The sequence below is a fragment of the Bos javanicus genome, chromosome 3 (assembly GCF_032452875.1).
Source record: "Bos javanicus breed banteng chromosome 3, ARS-OSU_banteng_1.0, whole genome shotgun sequence".
NCBI lineage: Eukaryota > Metazoa > Chordata > Mammalia > Artiodactyla > Bovidae > Bos > Bos javanicus.
In genome coordinates, this window is record NC_083870.1 from 32542929 (window position 1) to 32563554 (window position 20626).

The 20626-nt window shown below is 49.8% G+C and overlaps 1 protein-coding gene and 1 non-coding gene across 3 annotated transcripts; one reads left to right on the plus strand and one right to left on the minus strand.

Moving 5' to 3' along the window:
• Window positions 1–172: 172 nt before the first annotated feature.
• Window positions 173–19842, plus strand: DENND2D (DENN domain containing 2D). Of its 2 annotated transcripts, none has more exons than XM_061410846.1 (12): window positions 173–385; window positions 4940–5115; window positions 5993–6105; window positions 6790–6859; window positions 7543–7620; window positions 8896–9036; window positions 11162–11310; window positions 14544–14721; window positions 17789–17830; window positions 18191–18275; window positions 18613–18852; window positions 19324–19842. In XM_061410846.1, exons 1-12 carry the CDS (start codon window positions 328–330, stop codon window positions 19398–19400), a joined length of 1407 nt encoding a protein of 468 aa, XP_061266830.1. In that variant the 5' UTR covers window positions 173–327; the 3' UTR covers window positions 19401–19842. The 2 variants fall into 2 exon arrangements, with proteins under 2 accessions (XP_061266830.1, XP_061266829.1); XM_061410845.1 differs by lacking the exon at window positions 173–385 and adding an exon at window positions 4079–4363.
• On the minus strand, window positions 11984–12056 carry TRNAG-UCC (transfer RNA glycine (anticodon UCC)). The gene has a single exon. It is a non-coding gene; the product is annotated as a tRNA-Gly (tRNA).
• Window positions 19843–20626: the final 784 nt, after the last annotated feature.

The window sequence follows — 20626 nt, forward strand, 5'->3', positions numbered from 1 at the left end:
GACTTCGTGGAGACGCGGGGCTGGGAAAGTCAAACTTTCCGGGGCGCCGCACGAAGGGTGGGAGCGAGGTGGTGCCGCCCCTCCGGGACGCGCGTCGGGTACCCTCTGTCACCGCACGCCGCCCCGCCTGGGGCCCAGGGAAGAGCGGGCCCGCCCAGGTGCGCCGGGGGTTGGGCCGGAGTCCGGAAGGTGCGCCGCCCCGCCCCGGGCGGGTTCCCTCGGCCTCCCCCCCCGCGGGAAAGTGAAAGTGTCGCGCCGGCGGAGGTCGCGCGTTGGGGGGCGGGGCCGCCACGGACCTGGGAGCGGGCGCCCGGCACCCGAGGGGCCATGGATGGGCTCGGCCGCCGCCTCCGAGCCAGCCTGAGGCTGAAGCGCGGCCGCTGGGGTTAGTGCCGGGCCGGGGCGCGTCCGGGCGAGGGCGCGGGGACGGCCGGGGGACCGCGGACCAGGACGGGAGGCGACGGGGGCGGGGGGCCAGGGCAGGGGTTGCAGAGGGTCGCGATCGATAGGGGAGCAGTCTGGGGGGCATTCCGGGGGCTTGGACAGGGGTCAGGCGAGCTAGAGAGAAAGGGCGCAGGTAGAGGTGGAAACGGGCGGATGGGGAAGGAAGGGGTAGGAGGTCAGAGGAGAAGCCACGCCAGCGAGGGTGAAGCGGAGGCTGTCAGCCAAAGGAAACCGCTGTGGGGCCCCGGGGCCACGTGTCCTTCCAGCCAGGAAGCTGGTGGGGCAACCGCAGGGTTCCTGCAGCGCCGGGGCCGCGGCGCCCTCACGGGAGACCCTGCCTCTGCCCCGGGCCGCCCACCGCCCTGCCCCGCCCCTCCCCAACCCTGGACTCCCCTCGTGGGAGCCCTCGATTCTGCCCGGTGCAGAGCCGCCGGCTACAAAACCTCTCTTCCCGGCTACGTCACCCCCGCCCCGCCCCCAACCCGCACCCAAGGGCGAAGAGGAGACCTGGAGAATGTGACCTCTAGCAGAGCCGGGGTAGAGCCTGCTCAGATGCTTCCATAGAGCCTGGGAACCTGACAAGTCAAACCTCCCTTATCCCCGATCCCTCATTTAGAGAAGCGAAAAGGATTCCTCCCGTCCAGGGTTGTAGGAATTAAATTAGAAGTCAATATTCGTTTCCTTTCTACTCAGCTGGAGCACTGGGTTTTGGAAGGAAGAGAATTCAGAAATCATTTTCTTTCTTTCTTTTTTTTTTTTTATTCAGCAAACTTTTTTTTTGCTGCTACCACTAGCCAGTCCTATGGCTCAGCAGCCACAATTTTACTCTGTCCAGAGGTCCCACCTTTTGAGAAGCAGGGAACCAATGGAAAAGTAGGGGTCATTCCCAGACAGCCCACCCCTTCTAACATTTGCAGTGAAAACAGTGAGTGAGACCTCCTTCTATTCCAAGCCCTGGAGGGCGAAATCAGTGCTCCTTCTGCCATTACCCCTGCCCCCCACCCCCAGCCCTGGCTGTTCTCACTGAACACAGGTTTTCATTATCTATCTGGTCATTCTACCTGTGCTGAGGCAGAGAGGTCAGAGACTATAGGTAGGGACAGAGCCCTGGGTGTGAGTGGTGGCAGGTGCAGAGGCAGGGTGGGGCTGGTGGCCTCTCTTCTCTGCAGAACACTGTCTTGGTGTCTCCTTTGTTTCTCTCAATCCTCAGAAGCCTGTGTGAATGGAAGGGTTGAGAGAGACCTGTGTGAATGGCTGCTTCTGCAACCCAGAGGAAACATTCCACTTGTTACCAGAACAAGGCTGATAATTGTGACTGGAGGAGCTTCCTGGACAGTGAGGAACTGTAAGATGCACAGCCAGTATTACCTGTCCTGAGGTCTGGCATGCAGCCTGCAGAAGAGTGTGCTCTTTTCATCTTCTGTACTATTCTCCACCTTCCCTGGAGTTTCCCCTCCCTCTTTTGCCCTTTTGGGTCCAAGGCAACTGTGTGGTTAGGAGGATGTGCGTATGTGTGTCTCTATGTGTGTGTGTGTGTGTGTGCATGTGTGCGCGCACACAGGAGCAAGTATAAATCATCCTCTAGGGAGGAGTGGCAGTGCTCCTGGATTGAGAGCAGCTGAGCTAGAAGAGGAAGCTTTCAAGACCAAAGTCCCAGAAAGTCTCCTCACCTATATTCCAGCTGGTTCTGGGACTTTTCCTCAGAGGGCTGTGGGAGGGGCTTCCTGGTGGAGGAACAAGTGTAACCAGACTTCTGACTTCTCTAGAAAGGGTGGTTCCCTCCTGTACTTAAAATTCAGGATAATAATTCCTTTCCAGGGCTCTGGGGATTAAACGAGATTTTGTTGTTTAGTGAGAAGCCCTTAAATGAGATGACCCATTATAAACCTGTGTTTGATGGACCTTTTCTCTTCTGTTAACTCCCTTTGAAAGGGAGAAGGAAGCAATCTTTTTTTTGTTGTTGGATTTCTTGGTCTGCAGCCCAAGAGTCCTTCTGTTTGAGTTTGTGAGTTTTGCTGTTCTCTTGGCTTTTCCGATAAAGCAGGAAGAAATGGGCTGAATATGCAACCCAAATGATTTAGGGAAAGAAATAATTTCCTTAGGTTCCAGAATGATCAGTGAAAAGATTTTGCTTCCCAAGGTCTTTTGCAAACAAGAGGCATCCCACATCTGTGAGATGTTTGGTGTGTACTGCATCCAGAAGGTAGGAGTATGAACATGAAACTCTCATAAGTCCCACCCCCAAGAGATTCTGTTGTATTCCCCAAGTAGTCCCTGAATTACCCTGTGCCTCAGTTTCCCCCTCTGGTCAGGAGATGCCTGTTCCTCAGATTGGTGGTGAGTATTGTGCAGCCTGTCTGTACAGACTGCAAGTAATGTGTGGTGACAGATCTGAGTGTTCTGGGTCACTGTTCTCACCATTGCAGAGACTGTAACATTCTTATTTACTGTGACTGTCGTTCTCCCCTGGAGTCGTGGCTGGGCCACTGAACACCGGATTTTACTAGTCCACAGAAGTCAGGTCTGAAGCTGTTAAGAGCAAGCAGCTGTCTCCCTTATTTTAGCACCTCACTTTTCTCCCAGAAGGCTATTGATTCTTTGCAGGAGTGGCAGACACTGGCATCAAACCCTTTTGCTGCCAGGCTCCTCTTAGGTACAGCATCTTGGCAAAAGTCCTTTTCTCTTACCATGTACATTTACACACTCAAGGGTTTATGTGAGAATCCCAGGTGATGGATTGCTATTCTGTCTCTCTTCCCCAACCTCCAGACACAGCTCACAGGAGCTCCAGGGGCCAGCTGTTCCGCTTTTAGCTTGTGTAGAACTGTTGACCTGGACCATCTGGGAAAAAAGACTGAGCAGGAGTAGGGGTGGGGTAGACACTTTCTATTCCACTGAATGCCCCTTAGGCTGCTGATGCAACCAGTCCCCTCCAGGGGACTGTTCAGGGAGACTGTAGGCCAGGGAGAATGTCCTAAGTCAGTGCTTTCTATCTGGGGGAGGGGTTCTCTGCTGGATCCCTGGCACAGGTTCCAGTGAGACAAGTCTGCCTTAGGACATAGAGGGTAAGAGATGCACCATGGAAGATCCTGTTGAGATATCAGGAATTCTCCAGCCCAGAGATGGACTTTGTTCTCTATCTCCCCACCAGGAGAGGAGACTCTTAGGTTTGTGCTAATATCTAGGAATTGCTCTTGCTTGAACAATTTCTCCACCTAGATAATGGATGAGGTCAAGTCTATTGATGTTAATCAGGGGAGGCCGTGGCAACCTTGCTGCGAGGAGTCTTTGGTCCATGCTCTTGCTTGCAGTCTTGAAGTCCTAGACATCCCAGAGTGCAGCAGGGGGCAGTGCAGAGGTTAAGAAGTGAATGATCAGTTGTGGAGATTTATGATCCTGGTCCTGGGGCTGGTGAGGTCCGGTGCTCAGTCTGATGTTATCAGGCATTCTTCCTTGTCCAGAGGTTGTACATAAATACATTGCACAACCTTCAGCCCGGAATTAAAAGCCCTTAGCCCAGAAGCAGCTGGGCTCTGGGGGTGTTTGCCTATGACCTTTTCTCTCACCACACCCTGGGGCTCTTGGGAGGAGCTGAGGTCTGAGCTGCAGTGCCAGGATGCTGCCTCTGTCGGTGCAGGCGTTCTGCTGCCTTCCTGGGTCCCGCCGCAGTCTTCTTGCTCAACCGTTGGGTGCACAGGATGGAAACAGCGCTCCTCTATTTGGAAGACAGCGCGTGGCTTGGCTGCATAGAGTCGTTGCTGGAGACTGAAACGGCAGGGGGTTTCTCAGGCTTTCTCTAGCCTGTCTGTATTGGAGGAAAGGGGGCACTTCATGCCTGACAGGCCCAAGAAGATGGAAAGACAAGCAGGAGGCGGGATCCTCAGTCGCTTCCGCAAACGACTGCCTCTACACCGAGCAGGTCTGGACTAGATTACCTACTTCCTTTTTTTCCAGGATGGCCCTCTTCATTGGGGTTATTTCTTCCCCTTGAAATACTGCTTTTTCTTCTTCCTTTTATATCTCATCCTCCACTCGGTTCTCCCATGTGACCGAGCCGGGAGGTTTCCCCTGTTGGTTTTTAGAGCCGGTCATGCCCTCTGTGGGGGTTGGTGTGGTCACAGCCACGTGGCCCTTGGCCTGTTCTGATTGCCTGAGTCCAGGTTGACTTGGGGTGTGTATTGCTTCAGGTAGGCAGAATCTCTACTACCCTGGGGCTGCAGGCCTCCCAGGTAGCCTCCCCGGTACATTTCCTTGGCTTCTGAATCAGTGGTTTCTTTCCTTCTTTTGACTCCTGGTGATTCCACATGTTGCAGGCAGGCACAGAAACTGCCCATTTGGCTCTGAGCCCATGCTGGGATGTGAGGCGCTGGGCCGGCTCCGGGGACCTCGGCGTGAGCATGGCCGCCTGGAGGTGCGGAAGTTGCCAGAACCCCACAGCCTCCACTAGGACCCCAGATCAGTGAGATACCCATGGGCCCTGCTGTCTTGATTTCAGGACCTCCCCAGGAGAATCTGGGAGAAGTAGTGAAGGAACCAGAAAGAGCCCTGGAGCACTGTCTACCCAACTTAGCTGGAGGGCAGCACTTCTTTGAATACCTCCTCGTGGTTTCTCTCAAAAGAAAGCACTCAGGGGAAGATTATGAGCCCAGGATCATCTACCAGTTTCCCAAGGTAAGGACTGAAGGAAGGGGCAATGGGGGCCAAGGGTTCAGATGTTTGAGGGGCAATGGGGAGGGGTGTGCCCTCTCCTTCCCCTACCCACCCTGCCCGGGCTTCGCTGGAGCTGCCCTGAACTCACTGCTCCCATTTCCTTCAGACCCAGCCCTGTTTTCCATTATCATCCACAGAATCTAGGTCTGGCCTCTTTGTGGGGAACAGACCTAGGTTCCCTAGCCAAGAAACTAGGTTAGCTCTTCTGCCTTTGGGGGGACCTTCTAGTACTTCCCAATTCCATCCTCAGCCACCCTGTTGAGAAGCTTACCTTCTGCCAGAGGTCCTTGCAGGAATCCCCTCCCTGGGGTGAGTGGGAGGGGAAGGGAAGGGCAGGCAGGCCCCAGCCCAAGCATCAGGCTCCTTCTTGTCTGGTCCTGCGGCGGGTGAAGGGGTGGGGTCAGGGCACCCTTCTCATTAACTCTGACGGTGAGGCAACTGAGCTGGTGGTGAGGCGACTGAGCTGGCCGCTTCTCTTCTCAGATGTGGTATCTCTCTGATGTGGTCCTTCCAGGAAGCTGGGTGGTCTCTGCGCCTTTCTGTATTCAGCGTGGTCCTGCCCCCCTTCCTGACCATGAACACCATTAAGGATACTGAAGTCCAACACAGGTTCATGTACTTGGCCTAGGAGTGGCTGTTCCAGCTGTGGGATTGTTCCAGCCTGACCCAGAATGCAGTCTGTGTGCAGTGATGGGCACAGAGGCAAGCTTTAAGTCCCACACCAGTGGAAAAGCTTCTCAGACTGCTTAGGAGCCTCCAAAGAAGCTCGACAGACCCTAAGCCCTCTCCACCTGCTCCTACCTCCACACCCACCTGTCTCTTTTCCTATTCTTTGTAGCGAGAGAACTTGCTTCGGGGTCAACAAGAGGAGGAGGAGCGGCTGCTGGGAGCCATCCCCTTGTTTTGCTTCCCAGATGGGAACGAGCGGGCCCCACTCACTGAGTGTCCCAGGTAATGGCTTGGCTCTGGGACAGGGGGCTGAGATTGGAGAAGGGAACGGTGTGAACCACGAAATTCCTGTGCCCCCTTCATCTGGATTTCTCACCAGCTTCCTTCCTGTTGGGGAGGGACTGGAGTTGATTTGTTTTTGAATATCTTGCCTGGGGTCTCTCGAGGCAAGAGATGTTAACTAAACAGATTAACCAGTCCCTTCTGTCCAGAGAGGGTGAGGTTCTCCTTCCTGTCCTAGAAACATTGTTACTGTGCTTTGACTGCCTCTGGCAGAAGACAGACACTAAAGAAGTCCTTTGGCCACTAATGAGATCCTTACATGGCAAAGCCCTTTACGCCTTGAGTCCTGGAATGTGACTGCCTGAGCTCAAATTTTGGCTTTACCACCTTGAGTTGAGTGACCTTGGATAAGAAATACTCCCTTAGAGTTTCAGTTTCTTCATCTTTGAAGGAGGCTTAGTAATTGAACCTTCCTCAAAGAGTTGTTTTGAGAATTAAATGAGATGATGCATTTAGAGCTTGACACCAGTAAGCACTTTACATAAACTGACTGGTGTTATGATTACTTTCGGGATCCATCAGCAGCTCCCTTGGCCCTCCTCTCCCCGCTCAGCCCCCCTGATGCCGACTGCCTTCCTGCTTTAGAACCTAGTACAAACCGGGTCCTTGTTTGCTCTTCCTCAGGGAGACCTTCTCGTTCGTTCTGACCAATGTGGACGGGAGCAGGAAGATTGGATATTGCAGGCGCCTCTTGGTCTGTGCAGCTCAGAACTGCCCCCTCCTCTCTGCATCCTATTCTCCCCCACAGCTGGGGTTGCTCCAGCCTCAGTAGCAAAAGCCAAGGCTCCTTGGCAGAGGTGGTTGTAAAGAGAGAGCACAGCCCAGCACCTGCTGCCATATTAGTGCCCTGTGCAACCTCACAAGAACGGAGACACACACCCCTCCTCACCTACAGGGCACCTTTGCTGCTGGGGTTGGGTCTTTACTCTGCCCAGCTTTCAACCATTCCCTTCTGTGGGATGCTTCATTCTAATCTGCTCTCCACCATCTCTATCTAGGCCTTGTTGCCTTGGCCCCTGGGCCCTCCCAGAGCCTAGCTTGGGATTGGGACCATGAGGTTCAATCCTTGGGTCTCCCCAAGTCACTTTTATAGCACACTGTTCCTAGCTGTTTCATGTCTCTACAACACACTTGCTCCCTCCTTGTCAACCCCTTGAGGGTGTTGGTGCTAACAGAGGCAGTGCTTGCCCGTAAGCCAACCAGCCCCCTCAAGGCCATGGTCTTTTGGTTTCTGTGACTGCTCTGGCCTTCCCAGCTGCCTGTCCCAGGAGTGGGATTCCCCCAGCCCAGCCCCCAGCCCTGTGCCCCACCAACCCCAGTTGGGCAGAGGCCTTGGAGAGGCTGCGACAGTGAAGGAGCCTGTCTGTCCCTCCCCAGCCCGACGGCCATGGTCCTCGCCTCCCCAGGGTGTACTGCATCATCAGCTGCATCGGCTGCTTCGGCTTGTTCTCCAAGGTAGGGGTGGAACAGGATTCCTCCAGTCCTGTCAGGCCTGTTTGGCCTCCAGCTCTGGCCTGGCTGCCTGCCCTGCCTGAACTCCTGGCGCTCCTCCCCGACATTCGGGGTCAGGCGAGGCACTCTGGAGACACTCAGGCAGAGAGGGGCGTGGGCTTCACCTGGCTTTAGAGAAAAGTAGGAACTGAACCTAGTAGACTGTCTCCCCTGCAGAGAGTTCACTGCCCCTGAGTCTAGGCAAGGTAAGAAAGCAGCTGAAGTAGGACATGAGAAGAGCTACAGGTTAGAAATTGGGAGTTTCAGCTTCCTCATCTGTCAAATGCAGGTAATGATGCCTCATCTTCCTGTCTCATGGGTTGATGTGAGGTGCAGATGACATGATATATGGAGAAGACAGAATGCTAAACAAATATAAAGACAATTATACAACGGGGCTTGAGGGACTCCCTCTGATTCCTTCCAGAATAGAGGGGAAGTTGAGGTCTTCTTGTGCCAGGACACCTGAGCTGGGGTTAGAAAGGAGTCCTTCAGGATGGGTGGGGCATGTCTTTTTCTTCTTCTCTGTTGTTGTTTTAGTCGCTAAGTTGTGTCCGACTTTCTTGTAACCCTGTGGACTGTAGCCCTCCTCTATCCATGGGATTTTCTAGGCAAGAATACTGAGTGGGTTGTCATTCCTTCTTCAGGGGATCTTCCCAACCCAGAGATCGAACTCGAATCTTCTGCATTGGCAGGTGGATTCTTTACAATTGAGCAACCAGGGAAGCCCATGGGGCATGTCTTAGTAGCCAAGAAAGGGCTCTGCCCCAGACAGACCCCTTGGGGGATGAAGGCAATAAACTCCATCAGCCTTTGCTTGGGTGGATGGTTCATCTGTGTAGGGTTCTGCAGATGGAGGCCGTCCCTGGCCCTGGGGTGTCTCCAGTAGAAGTTGGAGGTCAGAGTGGCACCCAAAAGGCCCAGCTTCTAGGCCTCAGCTAGCACAAATGAACATGGTACCATCATGAATGAGGAGTTTACTCTAGGATGACTTCCTGGAGAAGGCAGTTCAGGTTGACATTAGGAGAAGGGAGGAATATGAAGTGGCAGAGAGAGGATGAAAAGAAGAAGGCTAGGAAAAACATCAGGTCTTGAGCAGGAGATAAACAGCAGACTGGTTTCTGCCAAGAGGAAAGAACCCAGTGAAGGATTGGCCGGAGCAACCTTACACATGCGATCTTGGCTGGCAGCCCAGGAGCATCCCTCGAGTTATGTCTCCTGTGGTTCTTTTCCATACAGATCCTGGATGAAGTGGAAAAGAGGCATCAAATCTCCATGGCCATCATCTACCCATTCATGCAGGGCCTCCGAGAGGCAGCTTTCCCCGCTCCTGGGAAGACTGTCACCCTCAAGAGCTTCATTCCTGACTCAGGCACTGAGGTGGGTGAGCAAAATGGGGGAGACCCTCCCTGGGTGGAGGGGGCAGGTTCCAGCAGCATCTCCCATCACAGTGTGCCCATTTACCAGGTTAACATTCTAAGAAACTGAGCTAGGCAGGGACTGGCGCTTGGCTTAAAATTATTGGCAGAACTTAAACCCCAGTTCTCTGATTTCCTCAACCTGATACTCACAAAGACCTAGTTACTGTTCAAGTAACCAAGATCTTTTTTTTTTTTTTTATAATAAACTATGGTAAATGGAGGCTCCCAGTACTGGAATGGCCTTTGCCTCCAGTTCCCAAACTGCTGCTCTTCACCATTACCTCCCTTATCTCCCTGTGTCTGTCCTTTATCCCTGCCTATGGCTTCCACCTGTCTTTTTCTTATCACCCATCCCCACCCCTGAGTCCCCACCCATTTGATACTGGGGATGCTATTTCTTTAAGACACTAAACAGACAAAGCAGCAAGTAGAACATTGTTTTAAGAATCCCAGTCTTGACCCCTGGTATTCCGGATATTCTGTGTGTCCCTCTGAACTTTGGCTTTCCCATATCAAAATAACGGGAGGGGTTAGGCATCTTCACTTACTCAAAAAAAAAAAAAAGTGTGGAAGGCTTGCTAGGCCCCAAGTTGTACTATTTTCCGGCTTGTTGTTGTTGTTGAATCACTAAGTTGTGTCCAGCTCTTTGTGAGCCCATGGATTGCAGCATGCCAGACTTCCCTGTCCTTCACTATCTCCCTGAGTTTGCTCAAAGTCGCGTCCATTGAGTTGATGATGCCATCCAACCATCTCATCCTCTGTCACCCACTTCTCCTCCTGCCCTCAATCTTTCCCAGCATTGGGTTCTTTTCCAGTGAGTTAGCTCTTCCCATCAGGTGGCCAAAGTATTGGAGTTTCAGCTTCAGCATCAGTCCTTCCAATGGATATTCAGGATTGATTTCCTTTAGGATTGACTGGTTTGATCTCCTTGCAGTCCAAGGGGCTCTCAAGAGTCTTCTCCAACACCACAGTTCAAAAGCATCAATTGTTTGGTGCTCAGCCTTCTTTATGGTCCAACTTTCACATCCATACATGACTACTAGCTTTGACTATACAGACTTTTGTCAGCAAAGTGATATCTCTGCTTTTTAATACACTGTCTAGGTTTGTCATAGCTTTCTTTCAAGGAGTAAGCATCTTTTCATTTCATGGATGCAGTCACTATCCACAGTAATTTTGAAGCCCAAGAAAATAAAGTCTGTCACTGTTTCCATTTTTTCCCCCTCTATGTGCCATGAAATGATGGGACCGGATGCCATGATCTCAGTTTTTCAAAAACTGTTGAGTTTTGAGCCAGCTGTTTTCTGGCTACAAAATGGTAAATAAAACAAGTGTGGTTCCTGACCTCATGGAGCTAAAAGACTACTGGGGAAGACAGACTTAAATAAACACACAAATAAATATATCATTGAAAATTATATTTATGGAAGGAAAAGAAAACAGGATGCTACATGAGAATATGATAAGAAACGTGTGTTGCATTAGGTGGCCAAGGAAGGCTTCTGAGATATAAAGGAGGATAAGAATGAAGAGAGAAAATACTGTAAGTCAACTACATTTCAATGAAAAACTAGTTAACTAATTTAAAAAAAAAAAAAAAAAAAGAATGAGGAACTTCCCTGGTGATCCAGTAGCTAAAACTCCATGCTCCTGATACAGGGGGCCCAGGTTCATTCCCTGGTCGGGGAACTAGATTCCACATGCTGCAACTTAAACTCAGTGCAGCCAAATAAATAAATAAAACAAAATAAATATTTTTTTTTTTAATGAAAGGCAACCTAGGGGAGGGAAGTACCTCGGGCAGAAAAGAAGGAAGGCACGCTCAAGGAACAGAAGGGAGCTGATGTGGGGAAGCCAGGTGGTGGAGGTGGTGAGGGAGGCAGGTGCTGTGGGCCACACAGAGGTTTACAGCAACATCACCCTCCGACCAGAGGGAAACCATGGGTGGATTTTTAGTAGCAGGGAGGTAGGATCAGATATACTCTTTTGGGGAGGATAGGGTAGAGGTGGGTAGAGACCCAGCTTTCTGGGGCTTGTGTGATTTTTCAGTGTGGTAACACCCTCTCTCTCTGGTTTCCCGACAGTTCATTTCCCTGACACGGCCCCTGGATTCCCACCTAGAGCATGTGGATTTTCGTTCTCTCATGCGTTGCCTCAGTTTTGAGCAGATTCTTCAGATCTTTGCCTCTGCAGTGCTGGAAAGAAGAATCATCTTCTTGGCAGAAGGTCTCAGGTTGGTGCAGTCACTGAGCAGCTCGCCTGAATTGACCGGCATCCCTGGGTTCCAGGGGACAGACAGGACGGTCCTCCAAGGAACTCAGGCTGTAGGACCTGTGTGCTCACCTTTCCTCCACACTGTCTTGATCTGCACTAAAGCCTAGAAAATAGCTGCTGTAATAGCTGTTATAATTCCCTGTTCCTGCCTCCAAACTTGATTGCTGCCTAAGCCTGAAGGAGGTTTGTGATTTAGCTCTGAGAAGGGCATGAAGCATTCTTGTGACAGCCTAGGAGAAAACCAGTTAGGGTGGATAAAGAGGATTCTGCTCCTGAAAGGCTAAGGGAGGACAGGGCAGGAAGGTGTATGTACAATGGTATGGAGGTCAAACCCATTATCCTAGTGGCAAACACACCTCATTTGTCCATTTATTTACTCATTCAACAAACACTTAATGTGTGTCAACTGTTAACCAGATGCCAAGCATGAGGGAGATACAGATAAACAAAAGATGGTCCTAGACCTAAAGCGGATATAGACTTACTCCTGATTGAAAGGAAGCACAAGTGTAGAAATCAGCAGAACAATTCAAGGTCTTTTCTTCTACCTTTAGCAACATGGTGTTCCTTAGGTTAGTTTCTTAACTTTTATTTTTTTATTTTATGGATGGATGGGCGTGTGGGATCTTTAGTTCCCTGACCAGGGATTGAACCTGTACCCTTTGCATTGGAAGTGCAGAGTCTTAACCACTGAACCACCAGGGAAGTCCTTAGTTTCTTAACTTTTTGAAGTCGTGATCTCCTTATCTGTAATTGGACAGATCAACTGTGTCTACCTCATAAGAGTGTAGTAAGGATTAAATGAAATAATGCACTTTAGGTACCTAGCACCCTGCCAGGCCCACTGGTAAATGCCAGTTGTTTTTCTTAATAATAATTTCATAGTTGAGTATATCCCTGTATAGTGTATAGTTGAAGCAGAATACTATCATATCTTGGTCTCTGCCTCTTAGAGGCTTCAAGTCTGGTTAAGACATGGGGAGATACGTGACAGATGGAGACAGGAGAAAAATTTTAAGACAATAGAAGGTTGGCTCATTTATGCCTGTGGATGGAGAAAACTGCTTATGTTGAGCTGACAATCCTGGTTTTATCTTTTAGGAAAGAAGAAGGAAAGGACTTTAGGGACCCAAATGTTAGACCAGATGGTCAGGTGAATGTCAAGAGTTTTAAAGGAAAGGAAGTTTGGGTAGGCAGTGGGGTCTGTGGGTTGAAAATTCTGTAAAAATCAGTGATAACCAAAAAGGCACCGTGTGTGCAATACAAAGTTGCTTCAGTCACACCGTGTGTGCAATACAAAGTTGCTTCAGTCATGTCCAACTCTTTGCAACCCTATGAGCTGTAACCTGCCAGGCTTGTCTGTCCATGGGCTTCTCCAGGCAAGAATACTGGAGCGGGTTGCCAGGCCCTCCCCGAGGGGATCTTCACAACCCAGGGACAGAACCCACATCTCTTGTCTCCTTCATTGGCAGGTGGGTTCTTTACCACTAGCGCCACCTGGGAAGCCCCAGAAGGCACCAGTTGTGGGCTAATCTTTGTGGGAAGCAGTGCAAATCTCTTGCTTTAGACATAGCTCTTCCTCTCTTGGCCCTGTAGGGCAGGGATCCCCAACCTCCAGGCACCGGTCCATGGCCTGGTAGGAACTGGACCATGCAACAGGAGGTGAGCAGCGGAGTAAAGCTTCATCTGTATTTACAGCCACTCCCCATCACCACCTGAGCTCTGCCTCCTGTCAGAGCAGCGGTGGCATTAGATTCTCATAGGAGCACAAACCCTACTGTGAACTGTGCATGCGAGGGATCTAGGTTGCCTGCTCCTCATGAGAATTTAATGCCTGATGATCTGAGGTGGAACTGAGGCAGTGATGCCAATGCTGGGGACCTACTGCAAATACAGATTATCATTAGCACGATAAATATAATGTGCTTGAATCATCTTGAAACCATCCCACCCCTCCCCCGCAACCCCAGCCCTTGGTCTGTGGGAAAAAAACTGGTTACTGGTACCAAAAAGTTTGGGGATTGCTGCTGTAGGGAATTGAGAAGTTTCTGTTGTGGCTAGAGCTGGAATTCTGGCTTTTGCCCCCTAGGATCAATGTTTAGAAAGTGAAGGGGACTCCAGGTGTCAGCTGGCCTGGACACGGGCAAAGGTTGGCAGGACTCACCTCTAAGGCGTTAACTTTCTTCAGGGAAACCCCACCACTCCCCACTTCCTTCCTTCACTGAGTATTTCAGATCTCTGCCACTCAGCCAGGAAAGGGACTTCCAGTCAGCCTAAGCCTTGGCTAGACTCTCAGAGACTCCATCTTTCTAACTCAGGAAGTGCTAGCTTGATACGAAGAATTGAAACAAGGTTTCCGCATCTGTGTTTTTGTTGGCCTTGGCTTTGGGGCAGTTTGGAGAAATGAAGAGCCACTAAAGCTAGTGGAGAATAGAGAAGACAGGGAGGGTGTGTGTGTTGAGGGGGTTAAAGGGAGGGGGCATGAGGGGACTTGGGTCTGAGTTGTGACTTAGGCAGTAATTACACAGGGAATGCTTCCTTGGAAAGGGTGGAGGAGTCCTCTTGGGGGGACTTTCCGGGTGGGAATTGCTGATCAGAGGTTCCTGGAATCCAGGAATTTCCCAAGCAAGCTCAGGCACCAACCTGATAAGTTTAAATAACCATGAGTGGTCAGAGGGAGCCCTGAGAGTTGAAGCCTGGGGATGAGAGATAAGGAGGAAATAGACTTGACCTCTCTGCTGCACTCCAGTGTCTACATGTTTGTCTCCTTAACTACACTGTGTGCCTTAAAAGCAGGGCTGGTCTTTTGCTTCCTGGTATCCACATCCCTAGCACAGTAGTGAGCATAGAGAAGGGACTCCATCAATGATCAGTTACCTCATAGATGGAAGACATTTCCTCTTCCTCCTCCTCTCTTTAAAGACACTCCCTCCACCCCACCCCCAGTGGAAAAGAATCACATAGAGGCCCCATACTTGACGAGAGGAGCCTCAGCCTCTTCTGGTTTCTACCCCTCCCCTCCCAGCTTCAGGTAGCCAGAAGCTCTGTGACCGGCATGGCTCCCAGACTTGCTATAGTTCCGGCACAGCCAGCATGAGCAGCTGCTGTCAATGGCGGGCGGTGGGGAGGTGGCATGGGGGTGGGGGCCTAGGCAGGCCCTTCTGACTCTCACTTTCTGTGCCCTGTCCCCAGCACCCTGTCTCAGTGCATCCATGCTACTGCCGCGCTGCTCTACCCCTTCAGCTGGGCCCACACCTACATACCTGTGGTCCCCGAGAGCCTGCTGGGAACTGTCTGCTGCCCCACTCCCTTCATGGTTGGAGTCCAAATGCGCTTCCGGCAGGAGGTTTTGGACAGCCCCATGGAAGAGGTACGATGCAGCAAGAAGGGGGCCTGATTTGGAGCCAGGCAGACCTGGATCCAGATCCCACCTCTGCTGCTAATAGCTGTGTGATTTTGTGGCAAGTTGCTTAACCTCTTTAAGCCTCAGCTTCCTCATCTGTAAAAATGGAACGGCAACACTTAGACCCTAAAGATCCTAGGGGAAAAAAATCAGCATAAAGCACCTAGCCTGGTGCCTGACATATAGCTGATACTCAGTAAGTGCCTGCTCCGTTCTCTGAATGATTTCCCTTTGGACTTAAGGGGCAGCACATGGCTTATTTGGGCTTCGCCCAACTGTACTAGGCTAGCTAGTCCTAGTGAGCAGGCCCTGGGTGTCTCATTTTTCTTCTGAATGGACAAGCACAGCTGGTCTGTACAACACACACCCCACTGGAATTTATTCACATTGCTTGGAAGTGAACTAACAGTCTTCCTGGAAACAATGAGTTTTGAAAATGCAGATTTTTTTGTAGTAGGGGTCATCCTTCCAATTAGCTTAGAGCTCAGTTGGTTAATGAAAATATTGGTCCAAATCCCCTTTGATTTTGTCAGCCTCTTGAGTCTTGGCAGTACCCCAGATACACCAAAGAGCTCAGTGGTGAGAATGGGTGTTAATTACATAAACCTACCTCCAGTGGTGGAAAAACAACTTCTGCTTTGCTTGAGTTGTCAATAGAAACTTTCAAGAGATAGAACATTACTATAATCTCAAGCCAAAAGAGCTACTTAGGTTGGTCTGGCTAACCACCAACTCCCTCTGTGTAGACAGAAAGGGAAGAGGCAGAGCCTCGAAGTAAGCTACTGGAGGCATGTGACAAGTCCTAGTGGGAGGACTTCCTCCATTTATATAAGAAATTACCAAGGTCCAGAGAGCTCAATCCACTTATCGAGGCTGCACAGGCAGTGCCTGAATCTAGCAGAGACAGAAGCAAAGCACCTCTTGCGCAGTGCTGCCGGGAAGAAGCAGGCTGTTTCTCTTCCTTGTCTCCCCAGCCCGCCCTGCCGTCCTCAGAACTGCTGAGCACACATGCCCTTTGAGCCAACCTCTGCCTTGTGACTAACTGGGACAGAGTGTCAGCCCCATGTTTAGTAATACGACTCAATAAGTGTCCCAATCCCAGAAGTTATGAAACTTCCTGATGCTGCAGCGCCATCTTCTTGGACGCTGTGATTTCTCCCCCAGTGGCCTGGCGGGAAGACATCCCAAGGCTAGTCAGACTCCAGCTTGTGCTGTCCAAGAGCCCCAGCTGATGAAATGGGCATGGGGTAGGGATGGGAGACGGCTAGGGGTCAGGGAGAGAGATGGGGCATTCTTTGATTCCCAGGTCAGCTCTTTGGAAGGGCTCCTTGGACAGACAGTAATATACTCAAGTACTGGAAAGATTTCTGGGAACAACTTTAGAAAGAAATTCTTTACACATGCTCTTACCTCCCAGCCCACAAAGTGAACAGCCTGCCCTAAATGAAGGCATCTCAGCCTATGTATACAAGTGGTTTCACGCCTGAACTAGTTCAACTTTTCTCCCCTGATGATGGATAATTGCAGTGCCTGCTCTGTCTTTTGGCACACATTCCTATTTCTCTCTTCTTTTTATTTGGGAGAAGGGTGCATGGAGGGATCCCTCACCAGAGGGACCCAGCAGGCATTTAAATGGCCAACACAGGCTTTGGGGGATTATGATAAACTGCTGAGCACCTGCCTTGCCTAAAGGAGGCAGCTGTAACTCAGTTCCCTCTGAATGTGGATCAGCGTTAGAACTCCTGACTTTTCCAGAGAAGCCCTAGATCCAAATTCTGTGTGGAATGTTTTAATTTAAATATTGGAAACTAATTGAATGATTTGAAAATTCTCTGAGTCTCAAAGAAACAGGTCTGTAGGTTGGAATCTAACTGGCAGGATGCGTATTGGTCATCTCTAGTCTAGACTAAAGGCCCCTTAGGCAGTGATGGAGCTGATACTAGAACTCAGGTTCCCCAAGTTCCAGCCCTGTGCTTGTCCTACCTGCACCCTACCAACATGTGATTACTGCCTCTCCTTCCCTCCTCCTTTTGTCCCCAGGCTTATTTTCTCCTCTCGCTCTTCCCTGCTGGAAGGTCCAAAGCTCTTGTGGGAATTTTAATAATTTTTACTTATATATTTTTGGCTGTGCTGGGTCTTCGTTCCTGTGTGGGCTTTTCTCTTGTGGTTGCAGAGAGTGGGGGGCTACTCCATAGTTCTGGTGCATGGGTTTCTCATGGTGGCGGCTTCTCTTGTTGCAGAGCACAGGCTCTAGGGCATGCAGGCTTCAGTAGTTACAACACCTGGGTTCAGTAGTTGTGGCACATGGGCCCAATTGCTCTGTGGCATGTGGGACCTTCCCTGAATCAGGGATCGGACCCGTGTCTCCTGTGCTGGCAGGCAGATTCTTTACCACTGAGTCACCAGGGAAGCCCTGTGGGAGTTTTAAAAATGGAATTCTAGGCAATTGTACATAAAGTTGTTGTAAGCATTAAAAAAAAAAAAAAAATCAAAAGATGCCCATCCCTGTCCTAAAGCTCACCAGAGGGACGGGAACTGAAGAACTGTAGGAAGAATGATGCGCTACCAAAGACAGCACAACACAGGCTTGGAAACTGGCGCTACTCTTTGATAGCAGTATCACCTCAGGCAGTTTAACTTCTTTGGGTATTTCCTCACCTGAACAGGCACAGTATCTGCCTCTACAGGAGCATTGGGAAGATTAAATGAGATAAGATGTGCAGAGCACAGTGTATGCCATTTAATGCTTCATACATAGAAGTTATAACTATGATCAATGCTTTTTTATTAAGAGAGTGACTGGCTTCATTTACCCATATTGTATACCCCATCTTCCTTAGCTCTCTCCCCTATTTCCTGCTTCCTATACCCTCATACCCTTTTCTCAGGAAAGAGTGGGTGGTGAGAAAGGAGTGTAGCAGACAGGAAATGAGAACTGAAGATGCTGATTTTGTTGTTACTTGGGCTGAAAGGTACAGCAACAGGCAGAAACAGAGAAAGGGGAAGAAACCAAGCTGTCCCATTTTTATTTCAGGTCCTGTTGGTGAATCTTTGTGAAGGAACCTTCTTAATGTCAGTAAGTGTCTGGGTTCAGATCCCTTGCAGACCCACAACCAACTCACTTGCTCTTGGCTCATCAAAGTTCCACTACTTTAACAAACTTTAAGTATGCTAACAAGACTTCACCTCTCTCAAGGAGAGTGTGACTTCACAAGGCAGTCAGCGTTAGTGCTTTTAGAGCAAGGACATAGACCGCGTACCAGAGGGACAGAGACTTCCTAGTGTTTAGAGTTGAAGCTTCCGTTGTTTCTCTTGTATGTGGCCAATTATTTGGGGGTGGAATGGGGTGTAGAATTCATGCCTCACATTCTCTGTCAACACTTCACACCTCCTCCCTGACTGCTTGACCTCTGAGCTGACTCTGTCCTCTCCCTAGGTTGGTGATGAAAAAGACATCCTACCACCCAAGCTTCAGGATGACATCTTAGAATCTCTTAGTCAGGGCATCAAGGAGTCACAGAGTAAGTCCCAGGTCCCTCTTATTCTGGCTTTCTCCAAAGAGTTTAAGGGCATGATTCCCAACAATTCCCTTCTAAAACTAAAAGGAATTCACTCCGCAGTCCTGGGCTAGTCCCAGAGGCCTTGATCCTAAAGGGCAAGTATGAGATTTTACTCTTCCTAAGCAATGGTGAACCCATCTCCAGTCTTACATTTTCATCAACCATTAATTATGAACCCTGCCTCACCCCACCCCTTGCCCAAGAGTTTTCAGCCTGCAATGAAAGCCACTTGGAGGTAAGGGTGGGTAGTTTTCATCCTTCTGCTACCCCTGAGATGGTCTCTTTATATCCCCTGCAGCTTCTGAACAAATCAATGAGCACGTTTCAAGGCCTTTTGTGCAGTTCTTTGTCAAGACTGTGGGCCACTATGCTTCCTACATCAAGCGGGAGGTGAATGGGCAAGGCCGCTTCCAAGAACGGGCCTTCTATAAGGCTCTGACCTCAAAGGCCAACCGCCGGTTTGTGAAGAAATTTGTGAAGACACAGCTCTTCTCCCTTTTCATCCAGGAAGCCGAAAAGAGCAAGAACCCTCCTGCAGGTATTCAGTGAAAGCTCCCTATCAACCCAAGCCCAGAGGGTCACTGCCTGCAAATCAGGTGTGGTCCTAGGAGGGGAGGGAAGGGCACTTCTAAGAGAGGTTCACAGAAATAGCTGTGATTTTATCAAATGGGGTTGGAAAGAAAGGTCCTGAAGCCTAAGAAAATGCCTCTGAGGCTGACGTTTTGTAGACATTGCTCTGTTCATCAGCCAGTAGGAGGATCTTTGCTTTCTGTTTTAGTCTAGAGCTAATTCCTACTAATTATTCTGTTTTAGGACCCCTTAGAAGCCTAATCGAATACCTAGATCTACAAAGGCCTAGGATGGCATGGGGATCCTGGCGGGAATGTGGGTATAGTGGGCGAGCATGGGCAGCAGACATTGAGAGTATCTCTGACCCTTGTTCTTGAGCTTATCTTAGTCTGCCTGGCCAGATTAGCTGCCTCTAATACCTATATCTCTAACACCACAGATTATTTCCAAAAGAAAATACGTGAATATGAGGAACAGAAGAAACAGAAGAAACCAAAGGAAAAGACTGTGAAATAAGAGCTGTGGTGAACAGGACTGCCTAGACCTATGGGCCAGTAGTGGACTTTGACCCCTGCCAGCACGGTATGATGTGAAGCTCTCAGTCAATAGAATCCACAGCCTTCTTCAGAGTCCTGGTAACCAGGTCTTGCTTCAAGTTGGGTGTCTTGAGTTTGGGATTTCTGAAATCAGCTTTCTCAAGACTTTGGAAGGCTCGGACCTCTGTGCTCACAGAGCTGGGCATATAGCTGCCTTTTATGCAGAGGTGACACAGGGCAAGAAACAGTAGTAGAGGTGGTGTAGAGCCCCAGAAGTTTCTGGAACTGCCCTCTCCCAAGAAGCACTATTACAAAATCCTCTACAGAGAAACAAGTTGTCGCCCAAATGTTGTTTCTTCACATATAAACAGAGGTCTGTGGACATGTGAGGATAAGAATAAAGACAAAAATCTTGCTCTTTACATGTGTATCTCTGGCTTCCACTGTGGAGAGATAACCAGCAAAACAAGGCAAGAGATGTGAGAATAAACTGGACTAGATGCAGAGGACTGGCAACAGTGCCCAGAACTCTGGTGCTGTGTCTGGGAATGATGGGCACCAGGAGAGCCTTCTGCTAGAAGAGGTGAGGGATACTGGTAACAACAGCAGCAGTACTGAGGATACAGCAGTGGTTCTTGGTTCAAGTTAGGTGTGCTTTCCAGCATCCTGGGGCGAAAGGCTGCTAGCCTTTCATGAAATATTTGAAATTGAGAGTGACTTGACAGTAGGAATCTCAGCTGAAGAAGTCAGTGAAGAACACTACATTGTTTCCATCAATAGGTCTGTCTGGCCATCACTTCCAGTTTGGAACGTTCCGTTTTAGACATCCTACTTCCAACTTCATTATTTTGAGAAGCCAGTTCAACTCTTTGGCTAAGGGCAGAGGGATCTCCACATTGACATTTTTTTCTCTCGGAAGAAAAGAGAATCATCATCTTAAAAGTCCAAAGTTTAGTAGTCACCTGGTCCCTCTTCCCTCTGTATCTCTATTGACAGCTTCTGTTTAAATACTGTAAGGGATGGGAAACTTTTAGAAGCATCCTGTTTTTCAAAAATTCCATCTTTTTAATGTGTGTATGTGTGGGTGGCCCTCAGAGGCCCCTGGATCCTGTACAGAGAACACAAATGTTGCAAGATGGAATAGGAGACTGGGGTTACCAAATTGAAGTTAAAGTCAATATAATTTCATTTCAGGGGCACAGAGAC